The sequence below is a fragment of the Chaetomium fimeti genome (genome assembly GCF_033439085.1).
Source record: "Chaetomium fimeti strain CBS 168.71 chromosome Unknown B0H64scaffold_1, whole genome shotgun sequence".
NCBI classification, from domain to species: domain Eukaryota; kingdom Fungi; phylum Ascomycota; class Sordariomycetes; order Sordariales; family Chaetomiaceae; genus Chaetomium; species Chaetomium fimeti.
Window position 1 is genome coordinate 1560041 of NW_026944329.1, and position 22319 is coordinate 1582359.

Consider the following 22319-nt stretch of genomic DNA (forward strand, 5'->3'; position numbering starts at 1 on the left):
CTCATGAAGGCTCAGACAGACGGTGCACATAAATCATATTTCAACATCGGTATACACATGTACATGTCTGTATAAACATCGCCATCGCCACCCATCTCATCAACATCGCTCAGCAATATCCTGTATCCCATGTACCCAAACGCCAAAACCCAAACAGAAACACAACAATAAACCAACAAAACAAACGAACCCACCCCTAACCAACCAACCAACAAACCACAACCCCACCCGTCATCACCTAGGCAGCAGGATCCGACTCCGGCGCCGTCTGCTGCTCCCGCTGGCGCTGCACGGGCAACTCCACATCCTTGACAGGATGCAGCAGCATCGGGGGCAGACACATGCGACCCTCGCCGCCGCGCATGGAGCCAACAGTCTTGTCGTCGGCGCTCATGTCGGGGGTAGTCTCAAACTCCTCGCCGCCGTCGTTGTTGACGCGCAGGCCCATCCAGCGGCGGTACAAGTTGCCGGAGAAGCCGGCGTTGTAGAACCAGGTGAGGCCGCGCATGTTGTGCTCGCGATCGCCGTAGACGGACGCGCGGCCCCCGCCCGAGGCGCCGTTGCGCCCGCCGTTGAGCACGCGCGCCATGTAGTCGGGCGGCCAGGCGCGGTCGACAAAGACGGGATGCGGGGCGAAGACGGCCTTGAGGCCGTGGTGCAGCGCCACGGTGGCCGGCCACATCTCGGGGAAGGCGTGGTGCTTGCGGAAGGCCGTCTCGCGGTGCATGGTCACCAGCAGGCGGCGCGACATGCGCGACGCCGTGATGATCTGCGCGCGCCGCGGCGGCTTGCCGATGCCGCCCGTCTCGTTGTACCCCGTGATGTCGTCGGCCAGCTTCCACGAGGTGCCATCCGGGTCGAAGATGGGCGAGAGCGTGAGCAGGTCGGCCTCCTCGCCCACACCCCAGGTGTACTTGTCGCGCTCGTAGGTCGTGGGGGGCTGCGGGTCGGCGTCATGCTCGAACCAGTCAGACGAGGAGACCGGTCGGAGCGGGCCCCATACGGATTGCTCGCTTCCTCCGGGCGCGACATTGGGCGAGGCGGAGGACTTGTCGCCGGGTTTGGAGGCACCCGGGATACCGTTCCAGAGGTTGTCGGCACCGACGGTACCATGTTCAGTTTGCACGCGCGCCATCTGCTTGAAGTCTTCCCAGGTGCCATGCACGTGAGGAATGTAGAAGCGCGAGTTGCGCTCCCAGAGGCCCTTGCGGGGCTGGTCCTTGGCCCACGATTCCATCTTGGAGAGGAGGTCGTGGTAATGGCCCGTATAGCGGATGTCCATCTCCCACTGCCAGAAGTGCTCGTACTCGGGGTGGTTGTAGGCAAAGTGCTGCATCGCCATCTGCAGACCGCGGTATGAGCCATGCACAGGCAGGTCGGGCCCCTTAGTCCAGAGATCTCGAACGCCCTGGTATACGGCAAGCATCTGGGTCTCAGACCAGAGTGTGGCAATTCCGCGGAACTCTGCCGGAATAGTCTCGTTGATGCGGCTGCGATAGACGTCTTCGTCGGCCCACACGGGGTTTCTGCCGTCATTGCGAACTTGGACGAGAAGATGAACGTCATAGCGGCCGCCAGAGGAGAGTGACAGCTCTGAGATCAGGGCTCTCAGGTTGACGATGTCTTCTTCCCTCCAATTGAACTCGTCCCAGCACCGGAGAACAACCGCAGTCCTGGCAACGTCGCCTTGAGCCTTCTCACTCGCGGGCTCAGGCTGGTCAACCTGCTCGGTCTTCTCGGTCTGCTCGGTTTGCTCGCCTTGCTCGGCCGAGTCACGGGTCGCGAGTTGAGAAGTTTCCAGGCCCTCGCCGATAAAGAAACCACGAGGAGGGGCATCCCGCACAGCCAGCGGCTTATACCGCTCAGCATTGGCCTTGTAGCATTGGCGTTGTACAGCAGCCCAATCGATATTGCGCCAGTCAATCTGCTTGGTCGATCCCCAAACTTCATCGGCGCCCTCCCGGTCGCCATGTTCGCCGAGGCCGAGCCCGCCGGTCCGGGCGGAATAGCCATAACCATACGGTCCATATCTGCCGAAGCGGTCAAAGCAGATGTCTTCGGGAAGCGAGAGCAGTTCGTAGGAACCGAGAATGTTGTCCGGGAAGCCGTTGGGGCGGCCCTGTAGGTAGCGGAGTGAGGGCGCCTTGAGTGTGTTGTGATTATCCAAAAAGCACTCGTGAATCCCATCTGCGGTCTTTGGGATACCAGCGGTGGGGTAATCGGCAAAAGCCTGGCTTGGTGGTACCGCCCTCGCCTCCATGGCAGGTTGTATACGTCCAGGTTCGCTCTTGTCCGACTCCTGTTGCTCTTGTTGCTGCGGCTGGCTTGCGTTGTAGGGCCCCTCCTCCTCAAGCCGCGGGTACTGCGGTTCGTTGTCGGCTAGAGGAATAACGGACTTGACGCCGCCGTAATACCTAGTGAGGAACTCGAACTGCTCCCATGGGGGTGGGTCTGCGGGCTTCTTCTCGACTTTGCCTTCTGCTATCTTCTTGTTCTCGACCTGACTGGCTCGAACGAGAACGAACATGAATATAATAATGGTCGAGATCATGGCGAGACATAGGTACCGAATGACTTTGTTTGGCAACCGGTAGAGATATCTCCTGACCGGTGCCCGGCGGGCAGGGACCACAGGCCGCTTCTTGGGAAGCATGAGCGCTGCCGCGGAAGAGGTGGAAGATGAGGTTCGCCCCGAGCCCCCGGAACTCGACGTAGATGAGTCGGTAGTATCCCCATCGTCGGATTCATCGGATGAGTCTTCGGAATCCGAGTAGCGCTCCTTGACTGGGGATCGAGGTGTACGAGGTTTGCGCGCTCGGGAGGGGGGGAGCTCCTTGTATAACGGCAGCTTCGGTGCCTTTGTCTCCCGGGCCCGGAAGAGGTTGAAGGGGAGTAACCCCATGTTGGAGGGCGGGGTATGGTTCACTAACAGCGATGTTAGTTAACCCAGGCGCATAACGAGAAGAATGTGTTCTATGCTTCAAAAAAGAGCCATTGAGGGGTTCTTACCACGCAATCAAGGAGAAACAGCCCCGGGTCCGGCCGCACTGGCACCGTGCGTGTCCACAATCTCGGGACTCGAAAATGCCCGCTCGAAGTTTGTGTCTCTTGAGATCGCTTTGGTGGGGGTGGTGTCTCAACTCGAGTTCGATCAATGTTCGAGACGTTAAATCGTCGACATACAATTAAATCATCAAGGGGGCCATTGGGAGGTTCTTTGGCGGAGAATGCGGAGTGATATCAGAGAATCAGAACAATTGACTCGAAACAGAGGCGAGCGCATCCTCCTCGTCGCTGATTGGCGGTTGTTGTCAGCTCTGTCGACGTTCATCAACGCTTGGTTGCTGGGCAACCAACTCCTTCGGGGCGTGGGGTCTTCGTTTTCTCTTGGCCATTTGCCATCGACTTTTGTGGGACTTTCAGAATCTGGGGTTCTGGGTGCACAAAGGTGGGGCTGCCTAACTGAGTGTTCTTGCCATTTTCAGCCGACAATCGCCGTTTCACAGTCTGGAGACGAGGTACCTGCTATTTCAATCAACAATCATTCATGGCCTGGAGGAAAGACAAGACGTTCCTGTCCTTGCCTTCTTTTCGCTTCCCTTTTCTCCTCCCGTTTTCTCCATTTTTTCCCTTCATCTCCTTTTGTTCCAAGCCAACCAAAACCCCTCGTAACGGTCACCGAAGTCTAGATTGTCGTCTCATCGTCCCCACAATCACCATCGATGGCCTCGAGAGTGCCAGCAAAGCGAAATACGTCGGCTGCGGCTGCAAGTGCAGGAACGGCATTGGATGAGCAAAAGGATTTAAAGCTGCACCTCTGCATCATGCGCCAACGAATCGGGTCGCTTTTTCGTGTTCAAACTCCCGTGTCAGATGACTGCTCTTCATTGTCCAGCGACATCCTAATGATTACGGCGTCTCATGGCCGATCTCCCTGGCCTAGGGACCACCTACATACTTCCTCTTACTCAGATGGGATAATTTAAACGGGGCTTGGAGCTGACTTCGAGAGCTTACATCTCGCTTTCAAGCGACCCTATCGTATCTTGGCTTGCTTGATGGTTTGAGAGAAGATCCGAGGCACGCCAGGTTCGGCAAAACGAAGCGCTGCACCATTGTAACGTCATCGATCATCGTCAACCTGCGGAGACCAGGCGGTGGGATGACGGCCCCTGACTGCGAAGGAGCGTACCTCCAATCTGGGGTTCTGACCCCTCCTCACCCCTCCAGCGCAGGGTGTTTGTTCATTGCTGTTGAGACAACCCATTTTCACCGTCCCTCATCCGGTACAGATGTATGTATCGCGAATACACGGGAAGCCATTGCAGGCGGCTCTTGCGGTGTAGGGCACGTGGACAGTTATATCTGGTGCCGTACACTCTTACACGGGTTTGCTACCCGACGCTATATGGTGGAAAAGGTTCCAGTTTCTTGGTGTAACTTGTGAGCCAAGTATCTGAACCCATGCTGACCGCCGCAGCCCAGACCCGGACGGATGTCGCTTGGCCACGACGTATGTACTTCCTCCCTTACTTCCACCACTGACACATCGATATCACCCCTCTGTTCGTGGCAAACCCAATGCGATGATCCGCGATAGGATTTAAACCAGTTTCATCTTCTCACTCCGCCCCGTCGTGGTGTGTACCTGTACGTAGTACTATAAGAGATACCGTAACCACTCTCCATCCACCTTGATTCTCTCCCGCACGCTACTCTCGAACATCATTATTGGAGTGTCAATGTTGTGGCCTGCATTCGAACCCACCCACCCCGTGTCTTACAGCTACTACAACGGAAGCACACCGTGAGGGCAGACCTTACCATCACTGACACAATGTCTCTCACCGTGACCACCGAGTCCCAACAGGCGCCGGCCTCGAACGAGAAGAGCCCGGTGGCCGTCAACATGGTGATCCGCCAGGACCCATTCTACATCACGCTCGACGCCGCGGCCCTGCTAGCCGTCTCCATCGTGCTCGTGCTCGGCATGCACTTCATCGACCGCCCCGTGCTCGAGCTCCTCATCATCGTCGTACCCATGGCCCTCCTCATCCACAACGACTACCTCAACTTCCTCAAGCTCGGCCCCGGCGGCACCCCGCCCACCCCGTCAGGCTACGCCCGCCTGACCTGGTACCGCCTCTTCACCCTGCGCGACCCCTTCAGCGCCCCGCCCGCGGACCCAACCCAGAAGCCCGCCGCCGGCATCCTCTCGCACCTCCCCTACCGGCCCGGCCCGCGGCCCGTCGTCGCGGGGCTGGCACCGCAGCGCCAGCTCAACCAGCACGGTGCGCTCCCCTCCTCCAACCGCCTCCGCGCGGCCATCGAGGCGGTCACGCGGCGCTTGCCCAGCGAGTTCGTGACGGCCACCTCCTGCCTCGAGAAGCACGGCTTCGCGCTCTTCGCGCGCCACCCGCTCAACGTGTGCGGCAACGGCGAGGTCTGCCACATCCACACGTCGGACCGCTCGCTGCACCTCAACCTGCACCCGGACGACATCGGCGAGGTGCTGGAGAAGGGCTGGGGCCAGCGCCACCCCATGGCCTGGGAGGGCTGGGTGCGCAGTCCCGTGCCGCGGACTTTTACCATGATTTATGCGCCGAGGGGTGAGTTTTTTTCTTCTTTTTTTTTTCTTTCCCGCTCTTCTCTTCATTCTTAACCTCCTTTTTTCCATCTTCGCTGGGGTGAGATTGACGTGTTTGTAGATGAGAACGACTTGAAGATTGTGTGCAGCATCATTGAGGCGGCGATCTGGTACACCACTGCGAAGAAGGTTGAGGTGCAACCTTCGTCCGAGCCTTAATGAGTGGGGGTTGGGCCAGGTGTAAATTTGACGGAGTGGCTCATTTTGTTGATGGGAAAAGCTGGCTTAGGAGTGAGGTGTGCATTTGGTGCTTTACGGCTTGGGAGGACTATCGTACCTAGGCGGCTGGTTTGAACGAGGGGGCGAAGTTGCTTCACGGCCAAACACGGAGCGGGCGTTTAAGGGAATAGTACTTGAACCACCTATAAGACATATCATAGTAAACTAGCTTCGCTCGTTATAGTCGGGTATACAAAAGGACATACTTCGTCGTGGATTCCAAAACGAGAACCGACTTCCGTCAAGTGAACCCAGAAAGTCGTGTACTTACCACGAAGTCACAGTGTACTGTTTCACTCCCGATAGGACTGGGTAATTCTCTTGGTCCGGGGGATGATGCATATACCCAAGGATCGAAGCTATCACTGGCATGACGGTACTGAACCTTGCCAAGCTATCTCCGCTCGTCTACGGTGTTACTTTATCCCAAGCACAACGGGATAATGGGAATCACTAACACACCGTCGGACGGCCATTGCGCACGACATAAGCGATTCGAGTATCACCTTTGTCACCCACACACACAAGCAGCGTAATTCAAAACAATTCATTCCCCCACTCCTGGCCCCCAACACTCCCCTCTCCTATATCCGCCTGTTTTGTTTGTATACACGAACGAACCTAACAAGAGGCCGCCGAAACAACTGGTTTACAATATTCATCCAACCCCCCACCAACCCCCAAACTGATTTAGATATTTCTTGAACAAGCCGCCGGCGCAATTCCAAACATACCAGGACACCGGGAAAAAGGGGGAAAAAAGCAGGATGCTATGCTTGGCGGGGTTCTTTTCCCTCCTCCCCTGACACCACACGGACAGATTGGCGGATTCAATGATTTCCCTTGTGTCCCCTCCCCGCAGCTCATCTCATGGCAGCCACCACGGGTTTGCCCCCTCGTTCCCAACTCGATCCAAGATAATCGGACGAGACATAGCAACTCCTCTTTTCGCCACAGCGAACGACGCATCAGAGCCTCCTCACGCGTTGTTCGGTCGCTCAGCCCAGACGGCCAGCTAGGCAGGCATTCCGGTCTCCCAGATACTTCGACCCTTTAGTAGACACGCTTCATGGGCGGCACAGGCTTGCACTCGCTCTCGTCGAGGGTGGTGCCGATGACGCGGCGGTACGAGAGGTCGACCTTGCCCTGAGGCTTCTTCTGCCAGCTGAGCGTGTGCTTCATCCAGTTCTGGTCGTCACGGTCGGGGTAGTCCTCGCGGGCGTGGGCACCACGCGACTCCTTCCGGTTGGCAGCAGAAGTGGCAGTCTGGGTACTATTTCGAGTTGTCAGTGTCCGATTTCGGGTTCATTTTCCCAGCCACAGATCAGATTACTTACGCGCAAGTGAGCAGGTTGCGAAGCTCGAGAGTCTCAACAAGGTCCGAGTTCCAGATCATGCTGCGGTCCTTGGTGCCGACCTGCGAGAACATCTGGTCGACCTCGGTGATCTGCTTGACACCCTCGTCCAAGCTCTCCTGGGTACGGAAGACGCTGACTTCCCTCTGCATGGTCTTCTGCATGGCAAGACGGATCTCGGCGGTGCTCTTGGGGCCGTCGGCGGTACGGACCTGGTCGAGGACCTCGATCGAGTCGGCACCGGCATCGGCCTCGATGGGCTTCAGCTTGGCGCCGGGAGTGAAGTTGTCGCGGATGGTGTGCGAGACGGCACGACCGAAAACGACCAAGTCCAGCAAGGAGTTGGCGCCCAGGCGGTTGGCACCGTGGACGGAGACGCAAGCGGCCTCACCGCAGGCGAAGAGGCCAGGGACGACCTGGTCATTGCCCTGCTCATCCACCGTGATAACCTCACCAGTGTAGCGAGTGGGGATACCACCCATGTTGTAGTGGACGGTGGGCAGGACGGGGATGGGCTGCTTGGTGACGTCGACACCGGCGAAAATACCGGCAGTCTCAGAGATACCGGGGAGGCGCTCAGCGAGAATATCGGCGGGCAGATGGCTCAGCTGGAGGTAGATGTGGTCCTTTTCAGGACCGACACCGCGGCCGTCACGGATCTCCATGGTCATGGAACGAGAAACGACGTCACGGCTGGCAAGATCCTTGGCCGTCGGCGCATACCTCTCCATAAAACGCTCACCCTCCGAGTTGAGGAGGTAACCGCCCTCACCACGGGCACCCTCGGTAATCAAGCAGCCGGCGCCGTAGATACCAGTGGGGTGGAACTGGACGAACTCGAGATCCTGGTTGGGCAGACCGGCGCGGGCAACCATAGCCATGCCGTCACCCGTGCAGGTGTGGGCCGAGGTGCAGCTGAAGTAGGTACGTCCGTAGCCGCCGGTAGCCAGGACGGTGTTGTTGGCGAGGAAACGGTGGAGGGTGCCGTCTTCTTGGTTGTAGGCGAGGACGCCACGGCACTCACCGTCCTGCATGATCAGGTCGATGGCGAAGTACTCGATGAAGTAGTTGGTGTTATGCCTGAGCGACTGACCGTAGAGGGTGTGGAGGAGAGCGTGGCCGGTACGATCAGCGGCGGCGCAGCAGCGGTAGGCCTGACCTCCCTTGCCGAACTTCTGAGACTGACCACCGAAAGCACGTTGGTAGCTACCGAAGCTGTCAGTGCCCAATTCCCGTATACTGTACAGATGCCGACTTACATCTTGCCATCCTCGGTTCTGGAGAAGGGGCAGCCGTAGTTCTCGAGTTCGACAATGGAGGCGGGGGCCTCACGGGTCATGTAGTGGATGGCGTCCTGGTCACCGAGCCAGTCGGAGCCCTTGACGGTGTCGTACATGTGCCATCTCCAGTCGTCCTCGTGCATGTTTCCGAGCGCGGCGTTGATGCCACCCTGGGCGGCGACGGTGTGACTTCTCGTAGGGAAGAGCTTGGAAATGCAAGCAGTGTTGAAACCAGCCTCGGCTAAACCGAAGGCGGCACGCAGACCAGCGCCACCGGCACCGACAACGAGGGCATCGTACTCATGGTCCTATTTCGTCCCGGGGTCAATTCCTTATTCTCGTCCAATGTTGTGTGTTGAATGTTCGTTGGGGTAACGTACGATGACCGGGTATTTGCTGCTAAGGAATGGTGATGCCTCCTTCGCACGGAGGGGCCCGCCGTTGGTGATGATGCGGGCTGCAACCAGAGAAATATGTCAGCCCCCCCGCTCTTTGCCCGCCGTGTCTAGGAACTTCAGAACTTGTCAACGTACCAGCCGGCCGTGTTGTGGAAAACGCGCGGATCGGGTTTTTGGAGGCACGCGAGAGCTACCGAATGGACCTCGGGTCAGCCAAACCTGGTGCGAGAAAAAGGAATCTCGCGCAAACCAACAACTTGGGCCATGCGCGATGAATTGGAGGGGTAGGTTACTCACCGTCGGCGCCGTGGCCAGACGTCTCCAAGCCATTGAGGATGCCATTGTCGTCTAACGAGGTCTGAAGGGGGAGGTGGTGGACATCAGGGAAATAATTTGAGCCTCCTTCATGTGCAACGGCGTCTTGCAGTTGCTCTCGCCCGCCCCAAGTCCGGGTTGTTGCACCAGAGCTGTTGGCTGCTGAGCCAATCAGCGAGGGCTGATTACCCGAGTTGCCGGCGAGGCCCGCGCCTGGTGGGCCAAGAGACGAAGTGCGCTCAGCAGGGAGACCGGAGGGAAGGCAGGTGGGGCAGCTGTCTGCCGGGCTCGGCAATGACGACGAAATGCATTCGGTGACATTTCAACTCCAAGCTTGGGTTTTCTCAAGCTGTTTACAGCTATAAATCTGGCATGTTAGGTGGTTTATGAACAAACAGCAGCAAATTCCATCTAACGTTGCATAGTTATTTGGACATCGAAATCACTTCATTGTTGATAACGAACTCATTTTGGACATGAAAGAATAGTTAATCATGTGCAAGACTCGCTTCCGAATTTGGATCCATCACTTGGAACTCATCCCTCGGCATTCCGGCCAGAGCTTGCCAAGTGCCGACAACTCAACAACCACTCTGGAAAGCAGTTAGTTATTACCCCTAAACTCTACGACCACTGCCTCTTTATGACATGATGCCATAGGGGTAACAAGTATCATGCTCTAACGCATTAATTACTATCGAATACTACTAGTAGAATGCCATGGTCATCATCACCCCAACCCAACAATGCAAGCATGCATATCTACCTAGGTAGAAACCCACATGCCTCCTCCCCCCTTAAAGAGAGAGAGTCAAATCCATCCAACAACAGAGTTCCAGCATTCCAGCACGATGACAGCACACCTACCACCCCTTCCCCTCTTGACCTCTTGACCCCCTGACGCCACGCCAGTCCACCCACCCACCCCGTCCGTCTACTCAGCCAGCACCATCCGCAGCATCACCAAGAAATTCTCCTTCAGCTTATGCACCTCCTCCACCTCGGGCTTCGCGGGCTCGCCGGCATTGCGGCGCAGCCGGTCCTGCCGCCTCGACCTGCGCTTGCGCTCGGCGTCGATGGGGTCCATCTCGTCCTCCTCCTCGGCGTGGGCCTCGTCCTCGGAGTCGTCGTCGTAGCCCATCTCGGCGAGGTCCTCCTGGTCGAGGCCAAAGTCGGCCGACTGGAACGCCATGGCGCCCCCGGGGACGCCCTCGGCGTCGCCCGGCGCGCCCTCGGCCGCCATCTTCTGGCGCGTCTTGTCGTGGTGCCACTTCTTGCGCGCCTCCTGCCAGGCGATCAGCTCGTCGATCTCGGCGACGGCCTTGGCGCGGTCGACGGCGCCGGTGCTGGTGGCGCCCTCGAACAGCGCGTTGATGTCGAGGCTGCCGTTGGTGGGGCCGTGCCGGAGGAACTCGAGGATGCCCTCGATCCAGCCCATCAGCTGCGTGAACAGGCCGTTGTCGTGCGTGTGCACCTCGTGCACGAAGCTGTAGAAGTGGTGCTCGTGCCGCTGGCAGAGGTCGATGAAGGCTTGCACTGTCTGGTTAGGATCCGCGGAAGCATCCTGCTCGCGGCACTTGTCGACGACCTGGTGTATTTTGTTAGCTGGGCTGCTCGGGCGGGCGGGCAGACGTAGACGCGAGCGGCCGCGCGGGTACTCACCTGGATCAAATCATCGATAAAGCGGGCAAAGTCCGTCACGCTGTTGTAAACGTTGGCCGACTTGTACACTCTGACGAGAGGCTCGTAGAAGATGGTGAATAGGTCCCGGAACAGCTGTAGCGTGACCGGCTCCTCAATGAGACTCAACATCATGGCCTTATCCCTCTGTCGAATGTAGAGCTTCTGGAGCTGCTTGAGGTATGAGAAGAGCTGGGCGCCTTGTCTGAGTTCCTCATCGACGTTCTCGACCGCATTGTTGAAGGCCACATAGGCATTGTACAGCTTCCCGATCTGCTCAGGCTCAAGCGCAGGGCCAACAAGCTCCGACCTCAGGATGGCAACGATGACGTCGAGATCTTCGCTGATGGCCTCCTCCCTGATCGCCTCCTTGATTTGCTCCTCAGCGTCTGTGAAAGTCTTCAGTTTCTCGACGAAAACGGGATCCCCGATCTTATCACCCAGCGCATCGATCGATCGCTGGAAGGTCCTGATGCCATCGTGGAGCGTCATAGAGAATATGCGCTGCATCAGAGACCTAGTGCCGAAGGGTTGAGCCAGGAAGATATCTAGGATGCTAGACATGACAGCTGCTGGGTTGGCTATCCGGATTGCATTTTTGATGAGTGTGTAGGGTATCAGTGAGTGAATCCGCTTCGCCTGGGCGAACAGCTCAGGCGAGTTGTCCTCGGCGAGGAAGAGGTGATAGATGGTAGCTGCCACTTCGATGCGCAACCACTCGGCGAACTTTTGGTACTGTAGGCTCAGGTCTTGAATCGTCTCCTTCTCGCGGATTTCCTGGAACAGCATGGTCAAGCCGTTGCGCTCTACAATGTCCTGGCGGAACCTAAAACGGGTCAGCATGGGGTAGGCAAACTCGGCCAGGGCACGTACTGTTCCATGTAGACGTCCAGCTCGGCCGCGCGCTTCCTCGCAACCTCGTAGAACTGCTTCTGCTCCTCCACCCGCTTCTTGTCCACGTGCTTTCGGCGCACAATGTCGTCGGTATCCTCGTCACTTAGTGTTACCGGGTCTGCGGATAGGAACTCCTCCATGGCCTTTGTACTGGCGATTTGAGGGTTGTGCAAGAGGGTGCGCAGAAAAGCGCGTAGTGAGATTCTTTGGCTCTCTCGCCATATCACGACAGTCTGGGGATGTTAATAAGATTCTCAGAGAAGGCTTGGTGTCTGAGTCGGGAGACAGTACCTCTTGGGGTTTGGGACTCAGGAGCGCGGGGCTTAACGGCCTGCCATCGACAGAATTTCGAGGAGATCGGTCACCCGAGCGATGGTCTAAGTGTTGAACGAGTAAGTAGCTGACAGCCGGGGCACGTGAAATGTAACTGACCTTTTACAGACAATAACCTCGAAACGGCTTCGCTGTGATGCCCGGGGCCGTTGGGCACTGGACTGGGCGGGACCTGGGTTGAGACGGACGAGATGGACGATGTCTCGGAGTTATTCCCACTATGGCTGCCGATGATACTGGGCGCTGTCGAATGTGACTTGTTCTTCTGGGGGAGTGGTGGAAGGACTTTGCCCGGCAACTCGGTGCGCAACCTCTTATGTAAACGCGCAAAGTCCCCGTACCGTCGTCCGACAAAATGCTCTTGCGCATTTTTCCTTCTTACCCGGAGAAGGAATTCCTTCATGTCATAATTAGCACAAGAGAGACTACCGCTTGTATCGAGTGCGGGATAGAACTCACGGCATGCTTATGTGGCCTCAGTTTCCGCTTGACGGCGATGATCCGGACGCCAGCGACGTTGACATCCCACCCGTTCAAGTAGTTACCTTCAGGCAGCGTAGAGAGAACACCGGTATCGATCGCATTGGCATCGACAATCTCGAGCTCGGAAAACCTAATTCTCTCTTCGAACCCGGAGGATGTCGGAATTCCCGATACCATCATCAGCTCTACCATCTTCTTCGCCTTGGTGGCTAGCTTCCTTCGCTTAGTCTCCTCTAAGCGGTCTTCCGAAGACGATATGTTTTTGCTCGCAAATGACTCGAGGAACTAGACAGTTTCGTCACATATCAGCCCCCCGAATTTCTTGTCCCGGAGGTCTTCCGTCTGAAGTAGCAGGGGCAATCCAAACTTACCACCTGTAGCTTGTCTTGCCAGAATTCCTTCTCCTTCGCCTTGTCGAGGAACGGAAACTCGCGGACATGGTGAACGAAGATGTATCTCAGGATCGGCAGCTCGGAATCAAGCGGGGAGACCTCCCCGAACGAGGATTTGAACGGTGCGCCAAACCGTCGTAGCGCGGTGGGCGAGTTAAGCTCCGATACCTCCCACTTCACTTGCTCCGACACGAGTTCGCGCTTTAGGTCTACAACACGGCACTTGTCAGTTGGCGTTGGACAAGCGAGGTCAAGGTTAGGATCCAAAGAAGGCCAACGAACAGTGCTCTTGTTTTCCTGTTAGGCTCTGGTTTGGCGCAGGTGCCGATGCTCCAGCTGTTCGCACCGGGAGTTCCATGGTCTGGCCAGGTTGTACCTCGCCGGACTTCGACGTATTATCGGAAGCCATTTTCAAGATGGGACCAATATGGCGAGTGCTCGGAAATTATAAGTAAAAGTGGACTGGGTTCTCAGGGTTTGTTTTTGTAGGTTATATCCCGCCTTCTTCAACTTCGGCGTGGTCTCGGGATTGCGATATCGTGTTAGGCGTTCTTGATGGCGGGGCAGATCGCGGGCAGTCAGCTCGGGTAGGAGCCAAAAAAAGTACCAGGAAAGGCCCGCGCTTGCACTGTGTGTGCCGCCGGGTCGGGTGTGCAAGGCGTCTGTGTTTCGGCGCTTGTACCAAACGGAAACTACGAACCAACACGCAGCCCAACTTGTCGACGGGAAAAGAGTGCCGGATGGAACCAGATTACTGATAAGTGTTGCGGACGATGGAATGGAGGTATGTACAGAAGAACTGGAAGAACCACCCCGCAGGCCGAGATGCAGATCAACGCCCAGGCGGTTAACCCGGATGGTTGTCGCCTTTTAGGTATTTATCCTCGAGCTCCAAAATCGAAGAATAAACCCAAGACGGGTTACTTTGCGACCTGCTCCCAAGAAACCCCAAGACCTCTCCAAGACCCCAAGACTCGGGCGGTGTTGGCGCATCCTCTCAGCAGTCCGTCTTCAGTGGCTGGTGAATGCCTAGTTGGTCCACGGGTGGGATGGTTGCGGCAGATGAGCCTAAGCCTGCTGGCGCCCGATGACGCATTTGGCAGTTGTGTGGGTGGCGCAGATCCGAGTTAGGTCCCTGGTCCCTGATGACGTCTGCTTGGCATTCCTCCCTTGCAAGCAGCCAAGCCCGGGAATGCCTCCGGCGGGTAGCCCGACTCCCGACTCCCGACCCCCGACAACCGGAGGCTTACACGACAAGCCCTGGTGGAGTGGAAACCGAGATGGCTTTGTCTGTGTACGTACTTCGTACTGTGTATGTATTCGTATGAGCAGAAAGTCACGGCAGACCTCGAACAGACAAACCGGGGTTTTGTTGCTTCTCCCTGGAACGGCGTGCCGATCGTGTTTCATGCGACCCGAAGCGGGACCCTGCGGTCTTTGTTGGGCGGAAGGAGCAGGAGGAGCTGGGGCCATCCACCCCGATGCTTTGTCTCCGAGAGTTGCTGCGTTTCTGAGAGTTGGGACGGAATTCGGGTCATTTTTACACAGTAGCAAACCGCCGGTTGAGAAGAAAGCCAGTCAGACAAGGTAAGTTAGCCGCTGGCTTTGTATTACTACTAACTGCATAGGTTGCTACTTTGATATTGAATTCTGGCAACACAACGAAAAGAGATCTATGACGCGGGACCTCCCTAGATATGCCTCGGTACCTACAATTCATCGAACGCCCTGAGCATATCAGGTGTGGAAGACGAGACGCTTAGAGAATCTGTATTGTTAGATGGCCAGCTCTTCTCCTGGGGCGTTTTTGCGCCTGTCCCCGTGACATGTCTGAGGCTGCTCAAACCGTCGCTCGCAACGCGCGATATCGTTGTTTCTGGACTCTCGGGTGCATACTGGGAGCCGATGAAGAGCGAGAGCACCAGAAAGAAAATGACGGATGTGACGACCCAGACAGCTTTGAGGCGCTTCCTCGTCTTCTCCTGCCATTCCCGGTCCGCGCGCTCCCAACCCTCGATCCGCGCACTCACGGCGTTGACCCGCTCGCCCAGCGACCTGATGAGCTCCCGTCTCGATTGGATGCGGCCCTGGAGGGACTCTATGCGCTGTTGCTGGTCCTCGAATTGGCCAAATGTATCGAGCTGCGCGTTTATATCCGTGACCAAATCGTCCGCCTCTGTGCCGAAGTTACTGTTTAGCTGCCGGGAGCGTTCGCAGAGTTCTTTTAGTGCCATAACAGTGCCTTGTAGCGAGCCTAGCTTTTCCAGAACCCCGTAATATGTGTCATCAAGCTGCTTTGTCGTCGAGGTTGTAAAAGACTCAAGCTCGGCGAGAGATCGTTGCAGGCCACTAGGAGGGAGGTTAGCGCATGATCCGGTCGACGGAAAAGAGCTTGTGTGCTCACCTTTCTCGTGCTGCGGCCTTCTGCTGCTCCTTGGAAAGTCCATTAACCACCCCGTTGTCCTTCGAGGCCTTGGTGGTCGCCGGCATCACTTCGTCGGCCGACGCATAGAGAAGACTCGTGCGTCGGCTGGCGCTGGGAGTTTGATTCGGGGTCACCCCCTCGGACCGTGACCATTCGAATGAGCGGCTGCCTTGCACCACGGGTATCGCCGACTGCGGGGCCGGAGTGCGCGAATCCCGCTCCGTCTCTTTTGCTGCGCGATACGAGTGATGGCGATGCAGGCGGATTGGCGACGAGATCTCGGAGATGGACCTCTTTATTTGATGCCGCGGGCGCCCCGGCGACGACGCTTTGGATGCATCGCCGCCATTTTGGGACATGGTACTCCCCGTTTCCTGGCTGGACTTATGGGATTGGGTTGGCGGGCCGTACGACGACACTAGCAAGAGGAGAGGTGACTGGAATTGGACCCGAGGTTGCGAGAGTCATGTCAGGCGACCGCCAACTGAGGTGGGGCGGAAACTGTGAGCGGCATAGCGGCATGTGATTCTCAGCCACGGCGCCCGGGCCGCTCCAAAACAGGAATTTGGATAACTACAGGCTGAACCATACTGTGCAGTTATTCCTGGTCCTTAATTCTTGTCTTGCGTGCAAAGTCTCTAGTGTAGTTATGTATTAGATACTAGGGACAGCACGGCCCGGGTGGTCTACCAAGACCAAACCTGCACAAGAGGCCCGCACTAACTAATTAAGTTACCAGTCACTCCTGAACCCGGAGGCTTGGATCGGCGACACTCGGCTTTGTCCCGCTTCTGCTCTGAGGCTAACCCTCGATGTTGCTACCCGGAACCTTTCTGCGGGCGTATGCGTCGAGAAAGCGTGGGCGGGTAAAACACTCCGAGTCTACCGGCCTTCTTCCCTTCAACTGAGCCATCATGTATCTTCATTTTAGATCTTATCCATGGATGCCGTGCCCGGGATGTGAAGCGATCCTATGCGCCGCTGCCAGCTGATGTTGTTCCGTCCGCCCAAGATCCAGATCATGAGTTGAGGAGCTTGTTTCGTTTCTCCTTGCGCTTCAACCGCTCCAGTCGCTTTTTGTGCATCTTTGCCGCCAATAGTTCATATCGTTCTTTCTCTGCCTTCGCCGCTCGCTTCTCTACAAGGGTTTGTATCCGCCTCTGTGAAATTGGGAGTTAGCACTGCGTGGTCGCTCATCAATCAATATGGCGTTCCTCGGCGAACTGCGCACCTTTCGCTCTGCTTCCTTTTCTTCCTTCAGCTCCTTCTCTTTTGCCTTTGTGGCGGCTTGTGCGACTCTCGTTTTCGCTCGCTGCTCGTAGGATGTCAAGCCGGATCCTGGTCGAAAGGCTTTCTTGGGGGCATGCCATTGCTTGCCTGGTGGGTATCTTAGTATAAGGAACCAAAAGCCGGACGGCGGGTGTTTAATGTACCGTTTTTCCGCATCCCCAGAGGTTTTGACACCGCTACCTCTGGCGCTGGTGCGCCATCCGCTATCGTTGTAGACATCTTCAAATTTGTTGATTTTGTCGTTGTCTTCTTTTGAAGACGCCGTCGCTTGAGCTGCGGCGAAAGCGGTCAGGTTTTCCTGCGACCAAGCAGAAAATTAGGGGGCAGAATTGCGAGCGGTGAGCGGTGCTTTTGCGGGGTTACCCCTTGTGTGCAGCCGCGCTCGGGGGCCAGAGTGGCCAGCTGCGGCTGTTCGAAGAATGAGGCTGCGTGTCCCCACATGGACCGAGCTCCAGTCAGAACTTGAGCCGTCAGTTTGTATTATGAATACCTATTCGTAAGTCCAATGCGCTTTTGTTACCTCGAGTCCATTTCGAGTGGTGAATTGTTCTTCCATCTCGCGAGTTCGTTTGTTACTCCCCATGCAAACCACCTGGCATCCACATCCAACTTTCCGGTTCACGTCGTTCTTCCGTTTGGCGATTGATCAGGACACTTCGAGAGTTTCAGTGAGTTGCACTCCTCTCGCCGCGCGGGGCACGTCTGCAGCGAACATGAGCGTCGCGGAAGCAATCTGTGGTGTGGCTGGACAGCAAATTGCCCAAAGGAACAATTGCTGCTTCTTTGGCTCGGTTATCACGCTGTGATCCGGTAATGCATTGTTTTAGGCGTCGTATTGTGAACTAATGCAGGGGCTGACTGGAGTGGGACACCGGAATCCATAATTTACATTGGCTCTAACTCGGAAATGAGTTCGTCTCGTCGCCCAGTGCCGAGCATTCAGGAGTGGGTTCGTTAATCTTCAGTTTTCAACAGTTGTGATCGCAGCAAAATCAAGCACTTCCAGTTGTTTGACCTCGTTATTTGGCGTGTTGGAGGAATTTGAAGCTGCCGCCGTCGGCGTGCGTCGGAGTGGAACGGAGAGCGCCGCGGGTCATGCATCGCCGTCAGGCTCGCGAGCCACTGGACGGCGATGCTGACACCAGGCCCGCACATCCGAAGAATACGGAACGATGAGTGCGGAAGGCAATCGCTGTCCTTCCCTTTTTTGCGGAACATCAACACTGCGGGTTTTGCTGTGCCGTTCTGGAAGAAGGACTGCGAAGTGCGGACAGGATTCGAGCCGTGGGGTTGCATTTGGACCCCCGTGCGTCAGGGGCAAGTCGTGGGTGTGGCCACTTGCAACGGAGATCTGGCAGTTCTCACTTGCGGGGTACCCGACGCGCAAGATGCAATGAGGCGCAGACCGTCGCGCTCCTGTCTGGGTACAGATTACAAAGTTACTGTGGTCTGGCGGTCGAGAAACAGAATACGAAATATCGGAGGTGAAGATACCTCTGACGTTGATCCTCACGTTCCGGGGTGTCCCTGGCGAGAAAAGACCAGCGGCGCCGGGCTGCGAATGCCATCTAAAATTGGGCTGACCTGGCTTGCCGAGCGGCTGCCTCCTCCGTACCTGGCTCGAGCCCCCTCACCTTTATCTGGGGCACTGCGACCATGCCGTCGCATCGGGTGGTGGTCACGGAATCGCAGGGCACCCGACTCGGAGTGTCGAGTGTTGTGATCTCCATGGGGCCGAAGTCAGCTGTTGTCTGCGCATCGAATTCGGCAATTGAGGGCGTCGGTTGACTGTTTGCGCAACCTCAAACAACAAAAGAAGAACCACCTTCGGCACAGTATTGAAGCTGAAAGACGGGAAACGGGCCGGGAGGTTCAAGAGGACAGGCAATGGTGGGCGCCGTTCCTGCCGCTTTTGGTTCCTGAGGACCCGCACCCACAGTGTTAATGTTACCCCCGCACATTACAAGGCCCATTTCAACACAACGCCCAGGTTCTCCGTCTCTCACCCCTTCCTCCCACATCTCTCGCATCGCCGCCCTCAACTTCATCGACTGCCCGGCAACCCCTTTGGTTCAATTCCGGCAGCAAATCGAGAGATTTGCTCTGGCTTTGGCCGTCCACTCCTTTGATACCTACGCCGTTGGATTCGTCTGGACACAGCATTCGGTTGCCTAATTCTCCAGGTCTTTTGCAGCCACACGGACTTGTCTCTCTCAATGGTGCGTTGTGGTGCTCATTGCTCGCCGCGACGCCGCGACGCCGCCTTCAGAATTGCGACGTCGCGTACTGCGCAGCACACATCATTCGAACCCATGGCCATCGCCGGCTCATTTGGCTTTCGCTGACACCCACCAGTTCCCAGACTGCAATTGATTTTAATCGTTTAATTCTCACAAATTGGCTGAGCCTCGACAACTTTCTCGACTGGCCTCGAATCGCCCCCCGCTGCGAGCCTTTCCACCAGTCGACGTTTATACTCGGCATTTTTCATGTCACTCGCATGCCACTAAGTTGCCATTCGATTCTGGTGCCGCAGAGCGGCTTGAAAAGATGGCAACTATTGGCCTCGATATGCTGATCGACCCTCCCTCGCCAGACGGTCTCGAGCCCGGGGAGGCGCTTTACCTTTTAGGGCCCCAGACCATGAGCGATGCGGCGTCCCAGGAGCATCCTTCTGATCCACAGGCGTCTCCGCGATCGAACCCGCCTCCCCCGAATCCGCCGTTCGTCTTCCCGCAACGGCCATCCTCTTCTTCCGGGCCGCCTGCAGTTCCTCGAGCAACTGGGAGACGTCCACGATCCGCGATTGAACCTCGGAGCACGTTAGCGAAAGCAAGCGCGGAGGATGAAAAGGGTGTTCCGCGATCGCCAGCTCTGCCTGCCTTTTCTTTCAACCCTGGTGCTTCCCAGCCCTCAACACCGGGACTGGAGAACATGTTTTTGAGTCCCCCGCAGTCTCCCTCAGCACCGAATTCCCCGCGGTTGGCCGCCACTCGGCCCGCTGGCCATGGACATCGCAGAGGCGGGAGCGAGTTTGTCGGAGGGAGCATTCGGGATGGTGAAGCCATAACTGTTTTGAACACCAGCCCGACCAAGTCCGACAGCGGTATGGCTTCGCCTCTACTCCAGCCCACCAGGCCCCGCAGAGGCCATGCCCATCGTCGGTCTGCTGCTATCTCCAGCCACGACCTGTCTTCGATCATCGCCCCACCGCCAAACCCGAGCGTGAAGGGGAGCACTGCTCCTGCGAGCCCGGCCGCCGCCGAACGATCCCCTCGCCAAAGCCCTCATACTCCCGAGAAACCCACTGAAATCGAAAAGACGGCACCTGCGCCTGCCCCAGAACCCGTTGCAATTGGACTCGGCACTCCGCCGCCACCTGCTATGGAACTTGAACAGACCCCCAAGGCTCTGGTGCGAAATAGGGTTGGGTTTTCCGATACCTTGGAGTACATCCCAAGGCCGCTCTCGCTGGTGTCCACCGATACTTCCAGCACTGTTACCGCAAGGCCTGGTCACTCGCTCTCGGGGAGCATCTCCTCCGTCATCTCCATTACAAACGCTGATCGCGAGGTGGGCCCATTTCCTGGTTCCGCTCCCGCGCAGAAGACTAGCGACAGTCGGCCTAGCACGGCAGGTGCTGTCATGGAGCGAACCCAGAGCGCCCAGGAGCAGGACCCAGCTCTTCGGTCTCCGAGAAGACGTGGATCGATCCCTCTTCTGGGCTCGCTTCCCCCTACCATTCCAGACTGCCCAGCTACTCCGAGCCCGACCAGATCCACGAAAAAATGGTCGTTTTTCAGCCTCGACCCTTTCGTCTCGGGCTCACCTACACGGACTCAGCCGGATAGTCCTCGCTCTACCATCTCGCATTTGAGCATGACGGAGCCCAAACCCGTGGAGCGCGTCGCAGATACTCCGCCGCCCGGACCTGTAGAAGGCCCAGATGCCCCGAAACCGCTAAGCAAGAAAAGAAGTAAAAAGAAGAAGAAGGTGAAGACTTGGGCAGGGTCCATTTTGTCCCGCAAAGGCAAACACCGACCAGGTAAGCAGAAGCGCAGAGCGCCGACCCCACCTCCACCGCGTCCTTTCGAGGTGGCCGACGAGGTGGAAGACGGCGAGTTGCACATGTCTCTAGAGCCGGAAACTTCGAACCTGCAGCCATCTGGAAATGGGGACTGGGAAACGTGGACCTTCCCAAAACCTGCCCAAGATGAGGACATGTCGTACCAGATGATCGACCTGGACGCGGCTCTCGGACCGTTCAACACCCCCTTGCCACGCAATCTGGAATGGGAAGCTGCACAAAAGGCGGGAGGCCTCACCAAGAAGCAGCTTCACAGCGCTGCAGGCATGAGCCGGTTTACCGGGCCCGGGATGCACTACTACCATAGACGGGCTGAAAGCGCCCCGGAATTGGTGCCTTTCGAAGGTGGACGCTTTGGATTCCGGCGGTTCGGGAGCAGCTCCACAATGGCTGACGTGTTCGAGGAGGACGAGGAAGAAGAGGAAGAGGATTCGTGCGAGTCCTCGACTGGCGCATCGACGCCTGCTGCTGGGACCTCAATCGCCGAGAAGCCCGAGGACGTGGTACCGCTTGAGGAGCCGTTGCAACCTCTTCAACAAAGCCCAGCTAAGGCAGACAATATCGCGCCGCCTCCAGTCGAAGCCAACCCCGGACCGAGTCGCGAAGCCGACGATGTGTCGAAGACAGCAAAATCGGCATCGAATCCGGTTCCCAGTCTGGGCCGCGATGAGGTGGTTCTCATTGAACCTTCTCAGTGCTTGACCGAATTTTCGGACTCACCTGGTTACAACGCCAATTCTGGTTCCGCAACGCCTTCCCCGCGCCATGCCTTCCGGCCCAAGGATCTAGCTCCCGTCGAGGTTAGCCCTCTCAACCTTCCCACGACATCGTTGGGTCCTGTTAGCCCGTGGTCCATGACCCAGTCCTCCGCGTTTCCCTCTCCAAGATCACCAATGTCTTATGATGCGCAGTGCATCTCTACCGCGCCGTCGTCGGTTACAGAGGACAACTTCCATTCGCTTCTTATGGGAGAGCCCGGGCCAGAAGTCCGGATATCGGTTGACGATATCCCCTCTCTGACGTCCAGCAACTCAACGATGACACGGGACAGCCTCTTTGCACAGCACCCGCAAGCAAGGCAACCGCCGTTGAACGATCAAGCGAGGCCTGCCTCTTTTACCTCGACTGCTTTCGGGCGGCGGCGTTCAAGCCTGGCGAGCCTTAGTCGCCTGATCAACAGCTCACACGGGGAACGAAGCAAGTTGTCGATCGAAGTCCCAATGGATAGCGAGCCGGAGAAGAAGTCTAAAAGCAGCAAGACCAAGCGCTTGAGCCGGATGATGCAGTTTTGGAAGTCGAAAGATGGCAGCACGGCATGAGGGCCACAGCTTCCTGGCACATTCGGATGGTGTCTGAACTATGAGGATGCAATTGTAGGATTATGGAGGGGTGTTGGGGGGGTTTAATTTTGATGTCTTTTGGCGTTTCTGATGGCAGCATGAAGGGCAAGGTTACATGAGATCAGGAACAACAATCTCAACTGCCAGAGTGCGCCACGGGTTTGATGGCGGCTGGGAGGAT

At 57.0% G+C, this 22319-nt stretch overlaps 6 protein-coding genes across 6 annotated transcripts; 2 read left to right on the forward strand and 4 right to left on the reverse strand.

The window, feature by feature from the left end:
* Positions 1-20: 20 nt before the first annotated feature.
* Positions 21-3106, reverse strand: B0H64DRAFT_11013 (uncharacterized protein). The gene is made up of 2 exons (XM_062797785.1): positions 3010-3106; positions 21-2925 (listed from the first exon to the last, which is right to left on the reverse strand). The coding sequence occupies exon 2, from the start codon at positions 2900-2902 to the stop codon at positions 239-241; it is 2664 nt and encodes an 887-aa protein (XP_062663779.1). The 5' UTR covers positions 2903-2925; positions 3010-3106; the 3' UTR covers positions 21-238.
* A 1585-nt stretch (positions 3107-4691) lies between these two features.
* B0H64DRAFT_11001 (uncharacterized protein) lies at positions 4692-5957 on the forward strand. Its single transcript, XM_062797779.1, has 2 exons — positions 4692-5609; positions 5709-5957. The coding sequence occupies exons 1-2, from the start codon at positions 4838-4840 to the stop codon at positions 5804-5806; spliced, it is 870 nt and encodes a 289-aa protein (XP_062663780.1). The 5' UTR covers positions 4692-4837; the 3' UTR covers positions 5807-5957.
* Positions 5958-6919: 962 nt separating this feature from the next.
* Positions 6920-13405, reverse strand: B0H64DRAFT_315989 (uncharacterized protein; the record flags this gene model as incomplete). The annotated part of the gene is made up of 13 exons (XM_062800269.1): positions 6920-7139; positions 7204-8427; positions 8481-8809; positions 8882-8958; positions 9197-9489; positions 10153-10802; positions 10877-11720; positions 11768-12021; positions 12080-12165; positions 12194-12518; positions 12581-12889; positions 12976-13205; positions 13279-13405. 13 exons carry the CDS (start codon positions 13403-13405, stop codon positions 6920-6922), a joined length of 4968 nt encoding a protein of 1655 aa, XP_062663781.1.
* A 1300-nt stretch (positions 13406-14705) lies between these two features.
* On the reverse strand, positions 14706-15780 carry B0H64DRAFT_369536 (uncharacterized protein; the record flags this gene model as incomplete). The annotated part of the gene is made up of 2 exons (XM_062802036.1): positions 14706-15345; positions 15401-15780. 2 exons carry the CDS (start codon positions 15778-15780, stop codon positions 14706-14708), a joined length of 1020 nt encoding a protein of 339 aa, XP_062663782.1.
* Positions 15781-15999: 219 nt separating this feature from the next.
* B0H64DRAFT_11125 (rRNA-processing protein CGR1) lies at positions 16000-17030 on the reverse strand. Its single transcript, XM_062797795.1, has 3 exons — positions 16855-17030; positions 16653-16798; positions 16000-16581 (listed from the first exon to the last, which is right to left on the reverse strand). Exons 1-3 carry the CDS (start codon positions 16928-16930, stop codon positions 16441-16443), a joined length of 363 nt encoding a protein of 120 aa, XP_062663783.1. The 5' UTR covers positions 16931-17030; the 3' UTR covers positions 16000-16440.
* A 2044-nt stretch (positions 17031-19074) lies between these two features.
* B0H64DRAFT_11155 (uncharacterized protein) lies at positions 19075-22250 on the forward strand. Its single transcript, XM_062797799.1, has one exon. The coding sequence runs from the start codon at positions 19262-19264 to the stop codon at positions 22115-22117; it is 2856 nt and encodes a 951-aa protein (XP_062663784.1). The 5' UTR covers positions 19075-19261; the 3' UTR covers positions 22118-22250.
* The last annotated feature ends 69 nt before the right edge of the window (positions 22251-22319 follow it).

Coding starts and splice junctions, on each gene's coding strand:
- B0H64DRAFT_11013 (XM_062797785.1), bottom strand. CDS start 2,902: ATGGGGTTACTCCCCTTCAACCTCTTCCGGGCCCGGGAGACAAAGGCA.
- B0H64DRAFT_11001 (XM_062797779.1), top strand. CDS start 4,838: ATGTCTCTCACCGTGACCACCGAGTCCCAACAGGCGCCGGCCTCGAAC. Junction 5,610..5,708: donor CATGATTTATGCGCCGAGGG/GTGAGTTTTTTT, acceptor ACGTGTTTGTAG/ATGAGAACGACTTGAAGATT.
- B0H64DRAFT_11125 (XM_062797795.1), bottom strand. CDS start 16,930: ATGTCTACAACGATAGCGGATGGCGCACCAGCGCCAGAGGTAGCGGTG. Junction 16,799..16,854: donor TCTGGGGATGCGGAAAAACG/GTACATTAAACA, acceptor GATACCCACCAG/GCAAGCAATGGCATGCCCCC. Junction 16,582..16,652: donor AAAAGGAAGCAGAGCGAAAG/GTGCGCAGTTCG, acceptor CCAATTTCACAG/AGGCGGATACAAACCCTTGT.
- B0H64DRAFT_11155 (XM_062797799.1), top strand. CDS start 19,262: ATGGCAACTATTGGCCTCGATATGCTGATCGACCCTCCCTCGCCAGAC.